We start from the raw sequence: 20949 nt of genomic DNA, 5'->3' as shown, positions 1-20949 counted from the left end.
AGCAGGAAGCATTAACAGTCTTTATATTTAAGTAGTTTCATTCTATTCCTATTTTACCTTGAGTATTTCATTAAGAATTGCTGTCCCACTATCAAATATTCTTTTTCCTCATTTTAGTTAATTGCATTGTTGAGGTCTTCAATGTTAAAATGTTTATCATTAAAATATACAGATATTTTCAGATAAAGGTAGAAAAACAATGTACTTACCATTTGAAAAATTAATTTAAAAAATTTAATTGGGTCTTAAACAGGCAAAAAAACTAAAAATGAGTTTACTATGTAAATTATTTTAAATTATATATTTTTCTTTTTTAAAAAAAACTTTTGGCTGCATTGGGTCTTCATTGCTGCACGCGGGCTTTCTCTAGTTGCGGCAAGCGGGGGCTACTATTCGTTGCGGTGTGCGGGCTTCTCATTGCAGTGGCTTCTCTCGTTGCAGAGCACGGGCGCTAGGCGTGCGGGCTTCAGCAGTTGCAGCATGCGGGCTCAGTAGTTGTGGCTTGCGGGCTCTAGAGCTCAGGCTCAGTAGTTGTGAACGGGCTTAGTTGCTCCGCAGCATGTGGGATCTTTGCGGACCAGGGATTTAACCCCATGTCCCCTGCATAGGCAGGTAGGTTCTTAACCACTGCACCACCAGGAAAGTCCCTAAATTAAGTATTTAATTAAATAAATCAAAAGATAAAGTAACACTGTATTTATTATTTTTTAATAAAATGCATTTTCAGAAATGTTTCATCACAAACTAGTGCTACAAAAATAAATATAAAACAAATGTACATGTTTACATATGTTACTTGTAACATAAATACACATTATTTACATGTTCAAAATTCAGAAACTCCAGCATGTTTTATCCATGATTCTTAACATGTCTAAGAAGTAGGGAAAAAAATAAGAGCACAAATATACCACACACCATTTATATTTTTGCTTTAAAAGACTGTTCAATACAAATATGTGAACACAGTAATTTTAGGAGTATATGTTGTAAGAGCAAAGTTAGGTGTCCTCTTTTAGTCTACGACCATATTTTGTAAGTGACTCAAGTTTCATTCTGCTTTGTTCTCTCATTAGAATACATCTGTTATGGTATACATTAAAATCTCTTTTATAGACAGGCTTTCTGAAGAAGTTTTTTAAAATGAAAAAAGTCACTTTACTTGAAAGCCAACAAAAACGTTATTTATTAAACATATACATATATAAAAGGAGCTTTAATCAATGAAGACCAGGGGTTGGATTAGAAAACATCAAAAGGATGGAAGAAAGACACTGTAATTTCTGTCTGATGTATTCTGGTAATTTTTCATTTTCTCCATACCTAAGTGAAGCAAAAGAGAAAAAGATAAAATTATAACTTAAGTCACTTGGTTTGTAAGAGTACCAAAAGTCACATTATATTTCTCAGTAATTCTTCAATGGCAAAGGCACTTCAGAGAGATCATACAAAATTATTTATTAGATACTTAAGCATACTCAATTTGTTTCCTTATTTTTTAAAGATTTTTTTGATGTGGACCATTTTTTTTTAAGTCTTTATTGAATTTGCTACAACACTGCTTCTGTTTTATGTTTTTGTTCTTTGGCTGCGAGGTATGTGAGATCCCAGCTCCCCAACTAGGGATTGAACCTACACCCCCCTGCATTGGAAGATGAAGTCTTAACCACTGGACCACCAGGGAAGTCCCTGTTTCCTTTTAAAATAGACCAATTTCTAAATGTATTTAAATAATAAAAAGAAAATTAGGTCAAAAAACTTAAACAGACTTTATAATTTCTAAAGCAAGCTGAAAATCTGGATTCTTCATTAAATTGAAGACCCTAATTTAAAGAAAATACTAAGCTAAACACATTATAAATACATTTCTATTAAATATTAAAAATTTCCAAATGACCATATCAAGTAAAATCTAAACTTTTATCTTCTGAACATGGGTTCTACCCATTTTATATCTGTATCTTTCCACTTTCTGGATCATTTGAAAGAGTTGATTTAACAAAACCTCTCACTTTATGAGTTCTTTAAATGATGGTACTGCATATATACACACAAAAGCAGTTGGTAGATATCCACAAATTATATTTGTACTAAGTATTTTCTATACAATATGCACTTTTCATAAAGTAGCGTGTTTGTACTGGCACTGTCGGCACCCTACCTCTTTTTAGTAAGTTATGGTTTGAAATGTGGAGACCAAACTACTGCTTACTGTTACTATTCCCAGATCCTCCTTGTTAGCATACTTATTAGCCTGGCATACATCCTCATTTAGAATGAATATATACATTCAAAAAAGTCTTTTAACATTAATCACTTTACATTAGATCAGGGGATACAGCCTTTCATTTGGGAAAAATAATCTGGTTACCTTTTAAAAGAAAGCTTCCTTGTTTCTATGTTCTTTTATGTAAATTATCTAAGTATATTTGAACTTAGAAGTCCATTACTTATGAAAAGGGCCAACCTAGTTAGACTGAAGGAATAAGAAGGCTAAAGGAATCTAACCACTTGGAGTGGATAATCCATACCAATTACCCTGCATTCCTGTAAATACTCATAAAATATGCATTAAAGACTATATGAGCTGCTATGAATATTTAACAGTTTAAATAATAATATGAACTTTGTCAACATGAAAATAGTAACTTTATTAAGTCATTTATCTCATCATATAGATAAAACAAAATTAGAGCAAAGAGCTGAATCTCAACCAGTATTTTAAGAACTTACCTAGTTGTTTGACCATCTGGAGATGTATAACTAATAGAAGACACTCCTGCTTGCACGACCAACTGGGACCCATCATTAAACTGAACCCACACAGCTCCACTAGTTAACTAGAAAAGTAATAAGCAAGCAAAATTACTACAGAGGATATGAAGTTCTTAAAAGGTACTCATGTTTAAAAGGATTTTCATATAGTTTAAAAAGAAAACAAAACAACCCTTCAGGTAACTACAAATTTGGGGCTGTGATGGTAGTAACATTTGAGAATATTCATAATCTTTTTCAGATTATTCCTTTAATGGATAGGGCATCATAAATTAAAATTATTCTACATAAATCCTGTTTCCCATTCATTTCCACTAGGATATCTGAGCAAGTTTTTTTTTTCCTTTCCCATAGTATTTCTAACCAAGAAGAGATTTAGGAAATAACCAAGCAACACTTTCTTAAATTAGAATTTCCCTCAATGTTCTTAGGCCAAAAGAATTTCTATTCTGCTTAAGAATGTTACATCTTTGCTTTTGAAATTGGTTTCTTTAGTCACTGATGTTTACAATGTGCCACTCCAAACAGAGTACAGAGAAGACATGGACACTGGAATCAAATAGACCTGGGTTTACATCCAGATTCTGCAAACTAACTAGTAGGAATGTGCAAGTCAACCATCCATTATGAGCCATAATTTTACTATCTATGAAAGGAGATAACATCAACTTTACTAGGTTTTATTTTGGGAAATGAGACAATGTATGTGGAAAACATGGTACCACATAGCATGTACTCAACAAATGCTGAGTTCCCGATATTTCCTACCCCCCGTAAAGGACTAGGCTGTATTTTACTTTACTGGTAAGTAAAAATTACATGTGCTGTGCTCAAACATCTCCAAAGTTCAAGCTTTCAAAAAATATACAAATCTAAGTTTACACCTACATAAAATTCTTTAAGTTTGAAACTCAATGTAGACCTAATTTTTGAATGCAAAAATTCTTTTCTGCCAAATAAAAGTTACTCTATTAATATAGATTACAAATACTTTCTAAAACTTACAATGCCCTGGGCATTCTCAAATCCTAATGTTTAGCCATCATCATGACCTCTACTTTAAAAACAAATGGCAAGGGCTTTCCTGGTGGCACGGTGGTTGAGAATCTGCCTGCCAATGCTGGGGACACGGGTTTGAGCCCTGGTCTGGTCACATCCCACATGCCGCGGAGCAACTAGGCCCGTGAGCCACAACTACTGAGCCTGTGCGTCTGGAGTCTGTGCTCCACAACAAGAGAGGCTGCGATAGTGAGAGGCCCACGCATCGTGATGAAGAGTGGCCCCCGCTTGCCGCAACTAGAGAAAGCCCTCACACAGAAACGAAGACCCAACACAGCCAAAAATAAATTAATTAATTTAAAAAAAATGGCAAGAACAGGTCACCTAAGCCCTAGCAGGCAATTTGTTAACAATATCTAGAGTCTTTCCATCTGTATACAAATAAAAAAATGTGAAAATTATTAATGATATAATCAATGCAAAAAAGGTGTAAAAACTGTCTTGCAAAGAGAAATCTAACTTCTCACCTGTGTAGCCCAACCAACATTTTTCACAAAAACAGACTTGAAAAGTTGTGCTGATTTAGGGAGACAATCTTTTAGACTACTAGGAGAGCTGTTAGTTCCAGAAGCTGCACCTGCAAGGCCAAGTCCTTCATTTGTAACCATCTACAAACAATAAAAGAAAGGAAGATATTATTCCTTAGCATTCTAATAAGCCAACTTCAGCAAAAGTAGATGATGACCCGATTTTCATTATCTTAAATTAATTTTTAAAAGACAAAATTAAAAAAATACAATCACATTACAGAAAATTGGAAAAGTATAAAATAAGAAAAAAACCCATACAACTACTGTTTTGATTTTGGTAGATTTCTTTTGTCTTTTTTTCCCAAGGTATAATTTTTCATAGCTGCAAATATAGTATGTATGTTTGTGTGTGTGAATACACACATACCCATATACACAGAGATCTATTTCTTTAATCTTGCATTTTACTACATTGCTATATAGTTTTTATTGGCATGATAGTTCATTGAGTAAAAATATAAGTTTGTTTAACCATGATTCTATCATGGATATTAAGGCAGTTAATGATATTTTACTAGTAAAAATTAAACAATATATATGTTAATGTATTTAGCTTTTTCCCAGAGGAGTCAGGTTAGGCCTTGCTGAGGTAATATTTAAACTGAGTCCTGAAAGATGAGAAAGAATTAGCCATTAAGAGGTTCGGGAAAAGAGTTCCAGGTCAAGTGAAGAGCATGTGAAAAGGCCCTGAGAGTTTGGCTTAATCAAGGAACTAGGCACAGAGAGTGTGGGGTAGCTCAGGATGAGACTGAAAAGTACTAGGTGATAGTAAGGCCACAGTAGGGTGTTTTAGTTTGATATCAAGGACATTAGGCAATCATTGAAGAGTTTAAAGTATAGAAGTGACATATATTTACTTACAGAAGGATTAAGTATTGGTGCCTGTTTTGGAGAAGCTGCACTATTTATGATCATTCTATTCAGAGACGGTGTCTCTCTCATTGGATAGTCTGGATCCACAGAAGGAGGAGGTGTTAAGGCTTTAGGTGAACTAGTACTACTAGGTTTTCTGAAGGAGAAAGATATGTCAAATACATTCTTTTAAAGCTTTCAATTTATAGAAAACAAAAGAATGTTCATAATGTAAACAGTAAACTTTTTTTTTTTAAAAAAATTTCTACACATTTTAGCCATATTTAATAAATTTTCAAACATTTACCTTCCTACAATTATTGGGAAAAAGGGAGCACTTCCACTTTTCTTTTCCTCTTCTGAAATTATGGATTCCAGTGCTAAACAAATACGGTGGCCCTATTTCAAAAGAGTGCTTTCTGTCATTACTTCATCTATGTCATTTGCATTATTATTAATTGGTAAGAAAAAACCTACTAAAAATCGGTACATACCTCATTAGCATGGTTCATATACATTTTTATTTCCCCTTTCAAGCTATTAACTTCACTTTCACCTTTTAAGGTGTAAGATTTGCCAGTCTTTTCGATCACCTGAATTAAATCTTCTGTTTTGTGTATCTTTGCTCCTTAAAAATTAAGCAGAAAACCCTTTATTATTTCTTTAAATATTACTAGATTTATATTCATTATCATACCCCAGTACATAATGACAGATCAAGGTAACATTTACATTCACTTATTGGCCATTGATAAAATGAGGCTCTCAAAGTAGTATTCAAAAAATATAGGCCATTTTTCTTTTCTGCATATAACTGGCTTAAGTTTGATACTTTTATATTTTTAAAAAACCACTACTCTCATACAAAAACATAAGTGAAGGACAGCTATAATTATGTGTACTGTGTGAGTGTATGTACTATGTGTCCCTTAAAGGAGGAAACTTTACAGATTAAAAAGTAAACATCTTTATAGATTTAGAAGACAAAATTCTCTGGTTCAACCTTATCCTTTTGTGATATTTATTATTCTAAAAATTTGGTATGTGTCCATTTAGTAAGAAACAGGATATTGTTTATTTCATGTTATTTTTTATAATATCAATCAGAATGTTGTTAAACTGGAGCCAAAAGGGGAAAGAGAATTAATATATGTATTAGAGAATAAACTGTTTATAAGCAAGTATATATAAATTTTGATTAACATTTGACATATACTGTGCTGTATAATTTTTATGTATGGATACACACACACACACACAGACACACACACACACACACACAACTCGCTGTGTTGGGGAGTTCCCTGGTGGTCTAGTGGTTAGGATTCAGAGCTTTCACTGCTGTGGCCTGGGTTCAATCCCTGGTCGGGGAACTGAGGCCCCGCAAGCCATGCAGTGCAGCCATAAATAAAATAAATAAATAAATCTCACTGTGTTGAATTTACAAAAAACAAAAAACCAAAAACCCCCACAATTACTAAGTTACAAACTATAGGGAAAAAAATTACCATTTCTAAATGGCACTTACCATCATAAAACCAAACCTCAAAATCAGCACCAGGGGAATTCTCCATCAAAACACATTTAGCATATCTTGTAAAATAAGTGATTTTGGGAGACTTAGATCTTACAAGCTGCACAAATCTGGAAGCATATTGATATTTTCGCCAGTACTTTTCTAGGGAGAGAAAACAAAAAAGTTACCTAACGTTAGGGAATAAAGTGTTGACATAAATTCCATAACAGTCTAACATTTATTTCTACTCTTCCTCAAAAATTCAAGTCGAAAGTTAATAATCCCATTACCCAAAGTTAACAGTCCCATTACCCAAATAAAAATATTTGAGATGTAAGTCTACTATTTTAATGAAAACTAAAGACAGTATAATAAAATTCCTAAGAAGTATATAACAAAATCTGATGATTAGTATCATGATTATTTATTAAAGATTTTTTTGATGTGGACCATTTCTAAAGTCTTTATTGAATTTGTTGCAACATTGCTTCTGTTCTGTTTTGGTTTTTTGGCCATGAGGCATGTGGGATCTTAGCTCCTCGACCAGGGGATAGAACCCGCACCCCCTGCGTTGGAAGGTGAAGTCTTAACCACTGGACCGCCAGGGAAGTCCCAGTCTCATGATTATTTAAAAAATCTCTTACTTTGAATCACTGACTCATTAAAAGTAAGATAATGACTCCAGGAAAGTTTTAATAAATGAAATGAGAAGAGTTCTACCTGAGATATCAGAACCAAATGACTTTAGGAAAAGAAATATAGCACTTTTTATATTAGTAAAACATGGAGTAGTAAATTTTAGCAGTTCCCTGTAACTATGGTCATTTATAATATTTGATAGTCTTGTCTACGTGTCTTAATTTCTAACAGAGTTAGATTAGATAGGTTCTCTTATTTGCTTCTAAGTTACCTGAGGGAAGTCTTACTACTCAGTACTTAATTTCCCAATTCATAATATCCAGAAGCTAAACTGGGAGCCAAATTTGGTTAACCACAATTACAAGTGATCATTATGTAGCACAGTAATGATTTCAAAAGTCAAAAACCAGATACTTCATGTTGAATTTTTAACATGATTCTAGACAAACTGTAACTATACAAGTGTACAAATTATACTTGTGTGACACATGACTAATATTCTAGAGTTAGTTTTTACTTAAGTAAACAATAAAATAACATTATAACACAGAATATGACTAAACATTGGATTAGTAAGGTATAGCACATCTCACCAGATATAAAGTTATAAGAACATAACCTGCATCCCGACTGAAGCCAAAATATTTACAATTTATGATACCCACAGTATAGAATTAATGTATATATAAATCCATTATCTAAATGTATTCCCTGGTAAATTTACATACCTGGTAAATTGTCAAAACTGTACCTACTGATGTTGTCAGTAGGTGAGGGCGGTCTATCTGCAAGAGGAAAACCTCTTCCATCATTTGGATAATAAATAGTGATCTGGCAAAAAATTTTTAAGAATTCTGATTATATGCCATTAAGTTAGAGCACTATATTTTGTTACTAAAATTATAAAAAGAGCTCACATGTATATTATTTTTATTGAAAATGCTAAATATTCTCTAAAAGTAATTTTTTTGCTTTTTAAACTTAAGCCTAAAGTTTAGATTTTGTTCCTGGTTATAATTATTTTTTACACCACACTAATTTATTTAAATGTATGTAGTATGCTATTTTAGTTTTTGAATTCCAGAGATACTATCATATCAGGAAAAGTGACTAAAAATTGTTTTTTAAATATCATTATAGAACGAATGGAATGCTAAATGCTTAAGTGATGAAGCTGCAAGATAATAAAGGAAATCCACATTACCATATTTCCATCACTAGATATCTGAAGAACTTCTTTCACATATTCTTGAGACGCATACTCCTTTAGAAGCTCCACACATACCTCCTCTGAATCAAGTATGCTCACCTAAAAAAAAAATAAAACTAAAACCAGTAACAATTCTCTTATTTACCAGAACAGTTCTGATGTACATATTAGTTAAGAGAAAAGTACTTAACCATGGCAGAAACAAAAATTAAAGTAAAAATCAAATAGCCGCTTCACTGCAATTGTCTAGACCACAGGTGCACTTCAGCACAACTGTGAAACATAAGGAGCAAAGGAAAGAAGGTATAATGAAGTGTGAAATGATAACGAGTGAGCAGAAAGAAAGCAGAAGGTAGGGTGGAGAATTTAAGGGCTTGAAAAGACAACAGCACGCCAAATAAAGGCAAGACTGGGTGAAAGGGAAAACAGGGACAAACAGGATGAAGACAGAATTAAAAAATCAAAATTACCATTCCCAATGCACACATGACATTAAAAAAAAAATGCTACACTTAATTTTGTGCATACTCCTTTTCTTTAAATAGTTTCAGATGTTAAAAGAAGTTATATTTTCTAGTTTGTCTTTTTGAGACTAGATTAAATGTAGAAACAATGAAAACAAAAGCAAAAGATAGTATTAAATATTAACTTAGTTATTAGGATTGTGATTGCGGTACGCGGGCCTCTCGCTGTTGTGGCCTCTCCCGCTGCGGAGCACAGGCTCCAGACGCGCAGGCCCAGCAGCCATGGCCCACGGGCCCAGCCTCTCCGGGGCACGTGGGATCTTCCCGGACCGGGGCACGAACCCGTGTCCCCTGCATCAGCAGGCGGACTCTCAACCACTGCGCCACCAGGGAAGCCCCAGTATTACTTTTAAATGTTTTTCATTATCAATAATTTAACATTCAAAAATTACTATCAATTCACCATTCTTAAAGTACCCAGAAGGAAACAACAGCTATTTTTCCATAAACACCCAGTCTCTTTTAAGTGAGTTTATCAAGTACGTATCAAAAATACAGGGACATTATAGGGAACTGAAAAGATCATTATGTTTGATACCAGAGACCATATACTCAAGGAAAATATCATCCAGTGATTTAGAAAAATAATAGACATACCACAGCCTTCTTCGTTTTCTGTCTGATTGGTTTTAACCTGTAAGCAGTCAAAGGAGATGTAATGCTTCGTAATGTATGTTTCTGATAACCCAATGGTGGCTCCACACCCCTCGTCTTGCTTTGTTCAGAAGAAGGATCTAAGCCAAAAATAGATTCTTGTTGAATTATCTCAGGTTTACTGTGAAATGCAGTCATATATTTCATGGTATTCAACTGTTTTGCAGAATGAGCATTATCAGAAGCATGAGGGCTCTTTTTGGCTCTTATATCAGTCCAGGCATTTCTTGATGTGTCCTGCAAATCTGGATGGCCCTGGAAATTTCTGTTTGGGCTAATGCTGTTGCACTCAGTAGTTTCTCTTAAATGAGCTATAATATACACAGAATAAAGCAATTTAGTGAATAATTAAAAAGTCAAGTCTACACAAAACAATGTCATGCTGGTTACAACAGCATTATTTTTTCCTGAGGAACAAAAGAAATCTAGTTTAAAAAAAAAAGCTTGTAATTTTTCAGTTTAAGATACGGCATAAGGGAATTCCCTGGTGGTCTAGTGGTTAGGATTTGGCACTTTCACTGCCAAGGGCCCAGGTTCAATCCCTGGTTAGGGAAATAAGATACCACAGCTGCACGGCTCAGCCAAAAAAAAAAAAAACAAAAAAACAAAAAGATATGGCATAATAAAATAGTGACTTTAAAAGGACATTTTATGCCAGCCTGTGAAGGAATACCTTTAGTCTACGACTAAGAAAGAAAAGATATTAATATGAAATTAATTTTTCAATCAAAGAAAAAACTAGTCACCTAGGGTCACCTACTAATACTAAAGCAACTGCAAATGCTGCAACAAATACAGATTTGAGAGGAGTTCCCAGGTAATCATTCTACATAACATGTAAATTCACTCTTTAAGCTAAGGACTATTTCATCTTTACTTACAAAATATGCAACTAAAACCAAAACACTCTAAAATATATGAAATAGGTTTACTATTAATACTTAATATTACAAATGTATTTGTACCCACATTTCTAAAACAGTTCTTGAACTTTACCCATTTAAATTTTATTTAGTTTTAGAGTTCACATGGGAACATTATTTTTTTAAAAGCCCTTAAAATGATTAGACTATATAAAACTTTGTAAGGCAATTTTTCTAATGCTAAACTATAAAAATCTGTATCTCAGCTTTCCCCTTAAATGACTTTTAAGTGCCTCCCTCCATAACTCCCATTATGACAGAAAATATCTTACATCAAATAATATACTTTAAAATTGTAGCAGCACTACTAGAGTATTATAAACAAGATTACTTCAGACATGTCCATGTTACCAAATAAAAGTATCTATAAACACAATAGAAGGTTAAGTGCAAGATTAAGCACATGGCAGTTCTGTAGTTTTAAAAAACATAAACTTGAATTATCATCTTTAACAAGTACACATGAGAAGATTAATTCTCTTTTGGGCCCCTGAAAATAATATACATGAAAAAAATAGACTCTTGAGGTGACATAACAACTCTCTGCTTAAATTACAGCCATAACACGCACTTTGTCTGAGGTAACATGATACTTAGTAAAAAATTGTCCTCCTCTCCATGTTTCTTTTTTATCCTCTTTTTTCCATCATTATTTTCCAGCCCACCTTCTGTGAATGTCATGTTCAATAATGAGAAACGTTTAACTTTCAAACTCTGTATCTATAAGTAAAATAATGACTTGGATGAAAGCTGTTTAAAAATGTTTAGGTTTTAGTAGCTGTGTATTTTAGTGTATGTGAGGTCCCATTGGTACACAATGATGGTCCACATCACCTTCTACTTAAAAATAAAGTCAACCATCTTTTGATTATTTTATAGGCAATGATAGTAGGTACTTACTACAGAGAGGCTGCAAGAGCGGAGGGGTTAAGAGTAAAGTCTCTGAGCCAGACTGCTTGGGTTAGACTCCTCTCTCTTGTATTTATGGACAGTGCAGCTTGGCAAATTAACCTTTGTGTACTACTATTTCCTCATTTGTAAGACAGGGCTAATAATAGTACCTTCCTCATATGGTTTCTGTGAGAATTATTAATAAGTTAATAATATATGTTAAGCACAGTGGCTGATGCAGTAAATACTCAAACTGTGTTAACAGTAATTATTACTATTATTGTAAAAGTTTATTGAAAATGTACTATTTTCTCAAGAAAACCCAAATAGAAAACTGCAATGCTTGGTAAGTGGCCAAGTCATTAACTTTTTATTAAATAGTCCATTAAAAACTCACCATTTATTTGCAGATTCCCAAACCACTGTTGCACCATTTCAGTCTGAGCTGTCTGGTCTGGAAATGGAAAAGGAGTTTTTCCATTTTTTGGACAAAGATGATTGGAGCTAAACAAAGAAAAAAAATTTCCCATAAACTAATAAAAAATTATCAGGTAGTAACCTTTTAAGATAAAAAAACACTAAAAAAGGGAGCTCTCTTCTGATATGAATACCTAAAAAGTTTTACATTAACTGTAGAACCCAACATTTGCATAACTAAATTGTGTCTATGAAGCTAAATTCCCATGCCAAAATGCCCATGGCACTGTGACAACATTTCTATATGGCTACTGTCCTCTTTTAATTTAAACATAAAAATCAAAGATCAGAAAAAGAAAAACACTAGTCACTAAAAGCTTGCCTTCATGTGAGAAGCAGTCAATATGATTACTCATCACTTAGGGTCAACTTCTCCTTCTGTGTGTGTGTGTGTGTGTGTGTGTGTGTGTGTGTGTGTGTACAGTTACTGTTAAGAGTACTTTAGGAATCAGACATGTTTAATATATGATACATTGCACTGGAGACCTGCTTCATATAAAATTTAAAATGACACTAGAAATTCCCAAGTATTAAACACATACTACAAATATATTCATAAGCACATACACTCATTTTAAGAGATTCTTAACCACAATTCAAAATCATCATTCTGATTCTCTTCCTATTAAACAACAGAAGTCATAGTTAAAAGTGCCCCAGGAATATCTGACAAGGTTAGAAAAAAGGTAACCCTTAGTTAGATGCAGCTTCATGTTTGTGCTAATACAATATTTATTGAAAAGTAAAATGCTTTTTGATAGAATTATTCTTACAGTGCTTGATTGTTATCAGGTCTTTCAAAAGATCCAGAACTATTGGATGTCTTTTCTTTAAAGAAGTGAAGAATATTAGCATTGCTGTTTGTGGATGAGTATCTTTCTTCATTTTCATCTATTCCTGATCTTTTGGATTTTGAAAGCATTTCTGCTGAGTAACATCGTTCCATTGTATACGTTTTCGCTCGCGACTGACTATTAGAGATGCCAGATCTATCAGAGGAATGGGCTCTACGAAGGTATCGAGAATGTGGCCTTTCTTCTGCCTCTTGGATTGCTCTTCCCCTTCCACTATTACTGGTTTCTTGTTCTTGATTTCCCCACTGAGTATAAAGGCTGCTTCCATCTCCTGAAGAAGAAAAATCACTTGAATTTTTATTCTTTGGAAATATAGTCATTTTATTTGGGAGTGGCTGGTCAATCAAAAGTCTTCTTCTGTCAAATAAACTACCACTCATACTGGTACTGGAAGAAGCCGTAATTGCAGTAGAAATTGTGGCATGTCCACTATCAATCGAGTCTTCTACATTTCCTAAATCTTTACTTTTTGTTGAAGAATTTCGGGACATAAAAGGATGGTCTAATACTGAAGACAGACTTAAACGATCTGCTGGATTTCTACGAAGTAATTGGTGAATAAGGTCCTTGGCTTCTCTTGACAAAAAAGTTGGCATTTCATAATCTGCCAATACAACTTTATTTAACGTGTTCTTGATGGTGTCAGTGTCAAAAGGTGGTCTTCCAATAAGTAACGTATAAAACATACAGCCCAAGGACCAAATATCAGATTCAAGTCCATGTGCACTTCGAGTTGCAATTTCTGGGGAAATGTAATTAGGAGTTCCACATAAAGTATAGTGCTTTTCGTGTGGCATTTTCAATTGAGTGGCCAGCCCAAAATCAGCGATCTTGATGTTCATATTACGCGTAAGTAAGAGGTTAGAAAGTGTGAGGTCCCGGTGTAATATACCATGAGAATGGAGATACAGCATTCCTGTGATGATCTGGTGCATGAAGTGTCGAGCTGTTAGAATGCAAAAATTAAAACTTACAATTTAGAAAATCTGAAGATTCAATATTTAGAATACATTATGAAACCCAAGTACATATGCCAGTATGACAATTAGTAAGCTGGTTTGTAGCTTAGTTTTACCAGCCAAAATACCACTCTGATAATTTCATAATATTCTTTAATAATTCCTATTAAGACAACTAGGCACTCCTTTTAAACTCTGTCCTTTCCAACTAATGAGTTTTCTAAATACAGTTAAGGGAAGCTTAATTTTATTAGGAACTGGGAGTGACCAGAGTTAACTAGGGTAACCAGAAGTCCATAGAAAGAGAAAATATTTATAATTAAACAATTCATAAATAATTCAAATTGTAAAAAAGAGAAAAAAAGAAAAGCAAGCTGAATTTCCTTTGATGTCCTCTCAAACCCTCCTAAAGAGCAGTCACTATTAACAGTTTATATATATTCTTTTAAACTTTTCTTCCATGTGCTTATGTACACTTAAATCTATAGAAATACACTGTAATAAATGTTTTTAAAATATAAAAATGGTGTAAAAATATAGTTTATTACTTTTTTTTTGCCACTTCACAATATTTCTTGGAGATATTTCTATGTCAGTACACATAGATCTCCATCTTATTAAACTGCTATTGATTAATATTTGGGTCATTTCAAGATTATAAAAAAATATAGCAATAAACATTCTTGTACATGCTTGTTTTCTTGTGCATAAAAATGGGGTGCTTCATTATGGTAAATTCAAGAAGTAGAATCACTGGATTCAAAGATAAAATTTAGTATTTTAATACCTTGCCAATCGCCCTCCAAAAGGCTGTTATTTTCAAGCATATCCTTGTTGAAATTAGGTTGTCTCAATCCAATGGGTAAAAAAATGGTACTCATTATTTTAGTTGGCATTCTTATGATTACTACTGATTTTGAGCATCTTTTCGTATGTTTATTGGCCAATTATACTTTCTCTTCTGTGAACAGTCTGCTTATACCCCCTGTCCATTTTCCTATACAATTATCTTTTCTTTTAAGGCATGCCTTATATTTTAAATATTAATTGGACAGCCATTTGTTATACAAATATTTTCTTCCTATCTTTAACTTTTAAATTTGTTGACAGTATCCTTTGTCATACACATTCTTAATTTTAATTAGTCAAATTGGTAATTCATTTCCTTCCTATGTTTTGCAAGTTGTCTTATTTAAGAAGGCCTTACTATTATACAGTATTATGAAAAATGCAGTACTCATCATAAATATGTATATGAATTTATTTTCTTATTATGTATTATGTTCTTATTTTCAGTCTAAGGATATGAACATTTCCTTAACTCTTAACACATATGACCGAATTGTTTTCCAAATGGGTTAAATATAGATCAAACGGACAAAAAGCCTATCAGCAACCACCTTTCTTAGCTTTCAATCTTAGCCTGCAATGTCAGTTAGCAGGGTAAGGTAATTTGAAAACAATCATTTGTGTGATGATATACAGACCTTACTTGATCCTGATCTGAACTGTAAAAAAAGTTACTTATAAGAAACTGGGGAAGCTGAAACCGACAATGTGTTTGACAGTAAGGAATTATTAGGTGTGATAGTGACTTTGTGCTTACTTTTTTTTTTTTTTAAAGTCTGCATTGTTTAAAGATAAAAAGATGTCTATGATTTGCTTCAATATACTCTGAGGAATTGGGGGAATAAGAAGGGTACAGATGAAACAATGAGTTGATAGTTTTGGAAGCTCAGTGGTAAGTTCATAGGGGCTCATTATATTACTGTCTCAACTTAAGTGTTTGACATTTTCTATAATAAATGGTTTCAACAGGTACTGTGTTTGACTTAGAAACTACTTTATAGTCATCAACAGCATCCTAAAAAGCTTTCTCTAAATTTGAAAAGATACACATTCAACTGTGACCAATGACTTAATTTAAAATGCTGTTTTGGCAAAAGATGGATAGCAAATTTCTTCTTCTACTTTACTTCTGTAATGCCTGAATTATTTATATGAATTAACAACTTTCTTAATTTGGGGGGGGAAAATCTCTTTTTATAGCCCAAAGTAATAATTGAAACAGTTTTACTAAATATTATAAAACAGTACATTCTTCAAAACTACAAAGAGTAAAATTTGTATTTTCCAAAAACAATTTTTTTTTTAAGAAAAATGAAAGAAAAAAAGAAGCACAGCCTACCTTCATTTTCTGAGAATGGTTTTCTTCTGTTTTTTAGATACCTGTTCATTTCTCCATTATGGCACATTTCTAATACTAGGTACACATAATTGTTATCTTCAAAATAGTTATACAGCTGAAATGTAAAAGGGCATAATAAATTATAATACAGAAAAATTCAATGCCCTTGGCCACTTTTATAAAATTTGTATCTTACCTCCAAGATAGAAGGATGTTTCAATTGGCAATGTATTTTCACCTCATTTTGGACTCTCTGTACCATTCCAGCTTTGTACATGGCTTTCTTATCTATCTAAAAATAACATGAGAGGTTTAAATGTTGATGATAAACTTTCAAATGTGAAGTTGTCATGTTAACTTTGAAAAGAGAAAGTATACTTTAAAATATTCTTAAGTTCTTTTATCTTCTTTTTGAGATCAATTTATTTCGTAGTCTATTTTCCCCATGCACCTAGCAAAGTGCTTGACAGGGTGGACATTCAATAAACTTGCCCAATGCTTTCTAATACACTCTACCAACTTAGAGAATTTAATAGCTCAACCATCATATCTATGATAATAACAACAAATAAAATTTAGCAAAGCTTTAAAACAAATCTTCCCTTTTCCTACTGGTTTAGGTGTTTCTTAATTTCCTTATGTTACCCCTATTAGACTGACTTCTAACAATCAAGAATAGTATTTTAGCTTTTTACAGTGTAATACAGAGCTGTGCAGAGTGTATTCTTCTTATTATAAACAAATTATTGTTTGTTCTTTGACTGCTACCAATTACTCTAAGTACGTATAATTAGAACAGATACCAAATCTAATGAACATGAGTAAAGATAGAACACTTATTTAAGCATGGTTAAGGATCTCCTAAGAGATCCTTAAGTTTAACTGTTGGAACTACTGTCTTCTGCCTAAGCAATGGGTTTTTTACAGCATAAAGAAAAGGCTGGCAGGTAAGGAGTTTCTAACATCTCAAGTTACTTGCAAAGTAGAAGTGAGAAACTGATTAACATATTCTTACCATTTTGATTGCAACTTCCAAACCAGTGTGAATGGACTCAGCTCTATAGACACCAGCAAATGATCCTTTACCAAGCAGATTTCCAACTTTAAAATCCTTAAAAGTTAAAATTAAAGAATATGTGTAATGATTTTCGACGCAGAAAGGAAGAAAAATAGGAAGGGGCTGGAAAAAAGAGGCTAAAATGGATCGGGAGGAGAATTTGCATTAAAAATTCAATCAGGTATCACACCTCGATACAGCAGGTGTCTGGGGTGGACAGCATGTTGACGCCTTGCGGGTCTCTGAGCTTCCAGGCTGGTCTCTGGATAGAGCACCCTAATGATCTGGTTCCTCAGCCTCAGCGTAGCCTCAGCATCCTCGTCCCACCTCCAGCCAGACCCCGAGAGCTAAGGCCCTGAACGGAATCCCGCCGCAACTCCCGCCGTAGGTAACCGCCATCCCCTTGGAAAAGGGGAAGATAGCCTTGCCCTGCTCTAGCGCGGCAGCTCCGGCGGGATCGCTGACATGCAGCCGCGGTGTCTAGGGACAGAAGGGCGGGGCCGCTAGCAACACACCTGTCCCACCATCCCCGCGTCTCAGAGGGGCGGGCCGCTCCGCCCTCAAACAGCCGGGCCCCCGGTGGTTGGAACCCTCCCAAAGCACTCCGGCGTCCAACCTACAGCCGTTAGCTGCGCTCTATCCCCTTCCTGCCAGGGTGTCGACGAGTCCCGGCACTCCGACTCCCACCCGCCCTACTGAGGACTGCCGAGTCTTTTCACCTCGATCTTCTCCCCGATGCAGGTCGCCATATTTCCAGGCCGCGGTCCGTGCTCCCCGGATTAACTCCCTTCACGCAGTCCTTTCGAGGCAGCGCTCCAAGTAGGCAGCGTGTCTTGGCGTCCATCAGGCTCGGCTCTCTAGGCCGCCGCTCCCGGCGACGACACCACAGCCACCGAAAGGTCTCCCGGGCACCTTCCGAGGCCTGGGCGGCGCCTCCGCCCTCCCATTTTGAAAAACTCCCGCCGGTTGCCGTTCTAGCGAGGTTGGACTGGACGTAACGAGGCGGGGCGCTCCGCAGAGGCTGCGCCTGGGCGCGCATGCGTGGCACGCTCCTTATCCGCTTGCCTCCGGGCCGAGGACCGGAAGTGCTTCGGCGGCCTAGAACTTTGTTGGGAGCTTTGGCAGTTCGGCTCTTGGAAGACCCGCGCAAGACGGATAAAAAAAGGTAGCCTAAGATATGAGATATTCACAACTGGTCAGTTACTCACTTCACGGTCTGAAAAGCTACTTCTACCAATTCTGTAAAGGGTTTAAAACAATTTTTGAATTCCAAATGCTTAAACTTGACGGAGCAGCATGGGGGAAAAAAGTCAGTACCTGACTTAACCACCCATTTACACCTCTGTGCTTACTCCAGTTTTTCATATCTGTAATGAATGGATACGGTGCTTTAAGAAAATGGACTCCATTATTTATTTTGGTAAATTTCTATTAATTATAATGCCATTTGTAGAATAACACATTTGAGAGTTCTCACACACGTGCGATAATGTATTGATCAAAACAGACCTCCGACGTGCTTCCCTGGTGGCGCAGTGGTTGGGAGTCTGCCTGCCGATGCAGGGGACGCGGGTTCGGGCCTCGGTCCGGGAGGATCCCGCGTGCCGCGCAGCGGCTGGGCCCGTGAGCCATGGCCATTGAGCCTGCGCGTCCGGAGTCTGTGCTCCGCAACTGTGCTCCGCAACGGGAGAGGCCACAGCAGTGAGAGGCCCGCATACCACAGAAAAAAAAGACCTCCGAGGGCTTCCCTGGTGGCGCAGTGGTTGAGAGTCCGCCTGCTGATGCAGGGGACGTGGGTTCATGCCCCGGTCCGGGAAGATCCCACATGCCGCGGAGCGGCTGGGCCCGTGAGCCATGGCCGCTGAGCCTGCGCGTCCGGAGCCTGTGCTCCGCAACGGGAGAGGCCACAGCAGTGAGAGGCCCGCATACCACAGAAAAAAAAGACCTCCGAGGGCTTCCCTGGTGGCGCAGTGGTTGAGAGTCCGCCTGCTGATGCAGGGGACGTGGGTTCATGCCCCGGTCCGGGAAGATCCCACATGCCGCGGAGCGGCTGGGCCCGTGAGCCATGGCCGCTGAGCCTGCGCGTCCGGAGCCTGTGCTCCGCAACGGGAGAGGCCACAGCAGTGAGAGGCCCGCGTACCGCAAAAAAAAAAACTGTAATTTTTAGAAATTTATAAAAATCTTATATGTACTTGTATAATGTTATGTCATAATTCTTGTTATTACTTTAAAATGTATATCTCAGAAATAACTAAAAAAAAAAAAGACCTCTGAGGTTGGTATGATACACTTTATGCAGATGAGAAGATGGTGATATTCAGCAAGGATATGTAACAAACTGAGAACTACTCCACAAACTTAGGTCAGTTTCTAAATGGAAAGCTCTTTTCTGCTACATTAATGGATATATCAGGTTTACATAAGTTTGTCTACCTGCAAGCTGTATAAAAGCTGTTCAGAGAAAAGTCAACTTTTCCCTTCGTTCCTGGAAATCCTTCCTTTAGGGTTATATATTACAATACTTGAGCGGTTGGTTCCAGAGTCCAGTCTTCCAGTTAGACTTGCTTTTGCTGTTAAACTTTCAGAAGTTCCTGTAATTTGCTGGAACTTTTCCTGTAATTTGTCATTGTGGGGTTTTTTTTGGGGGGGGGGGTTGGAGGTTGTGGTGTTTTTCCTTTATTCTGTTAGTATCAGGGATTATATCGACTTAAAAAAAAAAGAATTTTTTAGAGCGGTTATAGGTTCACAGGAAAGCTTAGTGGAAGGTACTGAGAGTTCCCATATACTCCCTCCTCTCAAACATGGATCGCTTCCCCCATTATCAACATCACTCACCAGAAAGGTACATTTTTAATAAGGATGAACCTACTTGACTCATCATAATCGTGCAAAGTCCATAGTTCACCTTAGGATTCACTTGTGATGTTGTATATTCTATGGGTTTGGACAAATGTATAATGACATATATCCATCATTATAGTATTTTCACTGCTCTAAAAATCCTCTGTGCTCCTCCTATTCACCGCCCTCACCCCACCCCAGCAACCACTGATCTTTTTTCTTTCTCCATAGTTTTAAATTTTCCAGAATGTTGAATAGTTGGAATCATATAAAATGTAGCCTTTAAAGATTAGCTTCTTTCACTTAGTAATATGCATTTAAGTTTCATCCATGCCTTTTCATGGCTTGATAGCTCACTTCTTTTAGCGCTGAATAATGTTCCATGGTCTGGATATATTACAGTTTATTTATCCATTTACCTATTGAAGGTCATCTGAGTTGCTTCCAAGTTTTGGCAATTATGAGTAAAACTGCTATAAATGTCCACTTGCAGGATTTTCTGTGGACATGTTTTCAGCTCCTTTCAGTAAATACCAAGGAAAGCAATTGCTGGATCTTATGGTAAGAGTATATTTTAGTTTTGTAAGAAACTTCTAAACTGTCTTCCAAAGTGGCTGTACCACTTTTCATTCCCACTAGCAATGAATTAGGATTCCTGTTTCACATCCTCACCAGCATTTGATGTTATCATTGTTCTGGATTTTAGCCTAGAAATTCTAATAGCTGTGTAGTTGCATCTTGTTTTAATTTGCATTTCCCTGATGATACATGATGTAGGGCATCTTTTCATATGTTTATTTGCCATCTGTATGTCTGTCTCCTTTGGTGAGATATGGATTGAACTCTTTGCCTTGGTTTTTCAATCGTGTTGTTTGTTTCCTTATGGTTGAGTTTTAAGAGTTCTTTGTATTTTAGATAACAGTCTTTTATCAATGTTTCTTTTGCAACATCCTCCCAGTCTGTGGCTTTCTCTCATTATCTTGAGATGTCTTTCGGAAGA

At 35.8% G+C, this 20949-nt stretch overlaps 1 protein-coding gene and 1 non-coding gene across 5 annotated transcripts; one reads left to right on the top strand and one right to left on the bottom strand.

The window, feature by feature from the left end:
* Positions 1 to 694: 694 nt before the first annotated feature.
* On the bottom strand, positions 695 to 18095 carry PLK4 (polo like kinase 4). 4 transcript variants are annotated; one of them, XM_007446257.1, is made up of 16 exons: positions 17828 to 18093; positions 17067 to 17162; positions 16248 to 16343; positions 16052 to 16166; positions 12824 to 13850; positions 11971 to 12077; positions 9703 to 9839; positions 8576 to 8680; positions 8100 to 8202; positions 6745 to 6894; positions 5711 to 5844; positions 5524 to 5615; positions 5226 to 5373; positions 4302 to 4442; positions 2734 to 2840; positions 695 to 1323 (listed from the first exon to the last, which is right to left on the bottom strand). In XM_007446257.1, exons 1-16 carry the CDS (start codon positions 17855 to 17857, stop codon positions 1221 to 1223), a joined length of 2691 nt encoding a protein of 896 aa, XP_007446319.1. In that variant the 5' UTR covers positions 17858 to 18093; the 3' UTR covers positions 695 to 1220. The 4 variants fall into 4 exon arrangements, with proteins under 4 accessions (XP_007446319.1, XP_007446318.1, XP_007446316.1 ...); XM_007446254.1 differs by having other exon boundaries at positions 1163 to 1323; positions 9703 to 10070; positions 17828 to 18095; XM_007446255.1 differs by lacking the exon at positions 17828 to 18093 and adding an exon at positions 17624 to 17745 and having other exon boundaries at positions 1181 to 1323; positions 9703 to 10070.
* On the top strand, positions 10241 to 10313 carry TRNAE-UUC (transfer RNA glutamic acid (anticodon UUC)). The gene has a single exon. It is a non-coding gene; the product is annotated as a tRNA-Glu (tRNA).
* Positions 18096 to 20949: the final 2854 nt, after the last annotated feature.

The sequence above is a fragment of the Lipotes vexillifer genome, unplaced genomic scaffold (assembly GCF_000442215.2).
Source record: "Lipotes vexillifer unplaced genomic scaffold, Lipotes_vexillifer_v1.1 scaffold159, whole genome shotgun sequence".
Classification (NCBI taxonomy): domain Eukaryota; kingdom Metazoa; phylum Chordata; class Mammalia; order Artiodactyla; family Lipotidae; genus Lipotes; species Lipotes vexillifer.
Note: the sequence above shows the minus strand (reverse complement) of the source record. Positions and strands in the feature narration are given on the sequence as shown.

Excerpts from the sequence above, each read along its gene's own strand:
- PLK4 (XM_007446254.1), bottom strand. The coding sequence starts at position 17,857 with ATGGCGACCTGCATCGGGGAGAAGATCGAG. Across the intron at positions 17,163-17,827 it reads GCATCGGGGAGAAGATCGAG|GATTTTAAAGTTGGAAATCT; the intron begins GTGAAAAGACTC and ends TTAACTTTTAAG. Across the intron at positions 8,203-8,575 it reads TATCTAGTGATGGAAATATG|ATCACTATTTATTATCCAAA; the intron begins GTAATGTGGATT and ends ATTTTTTGCCAG.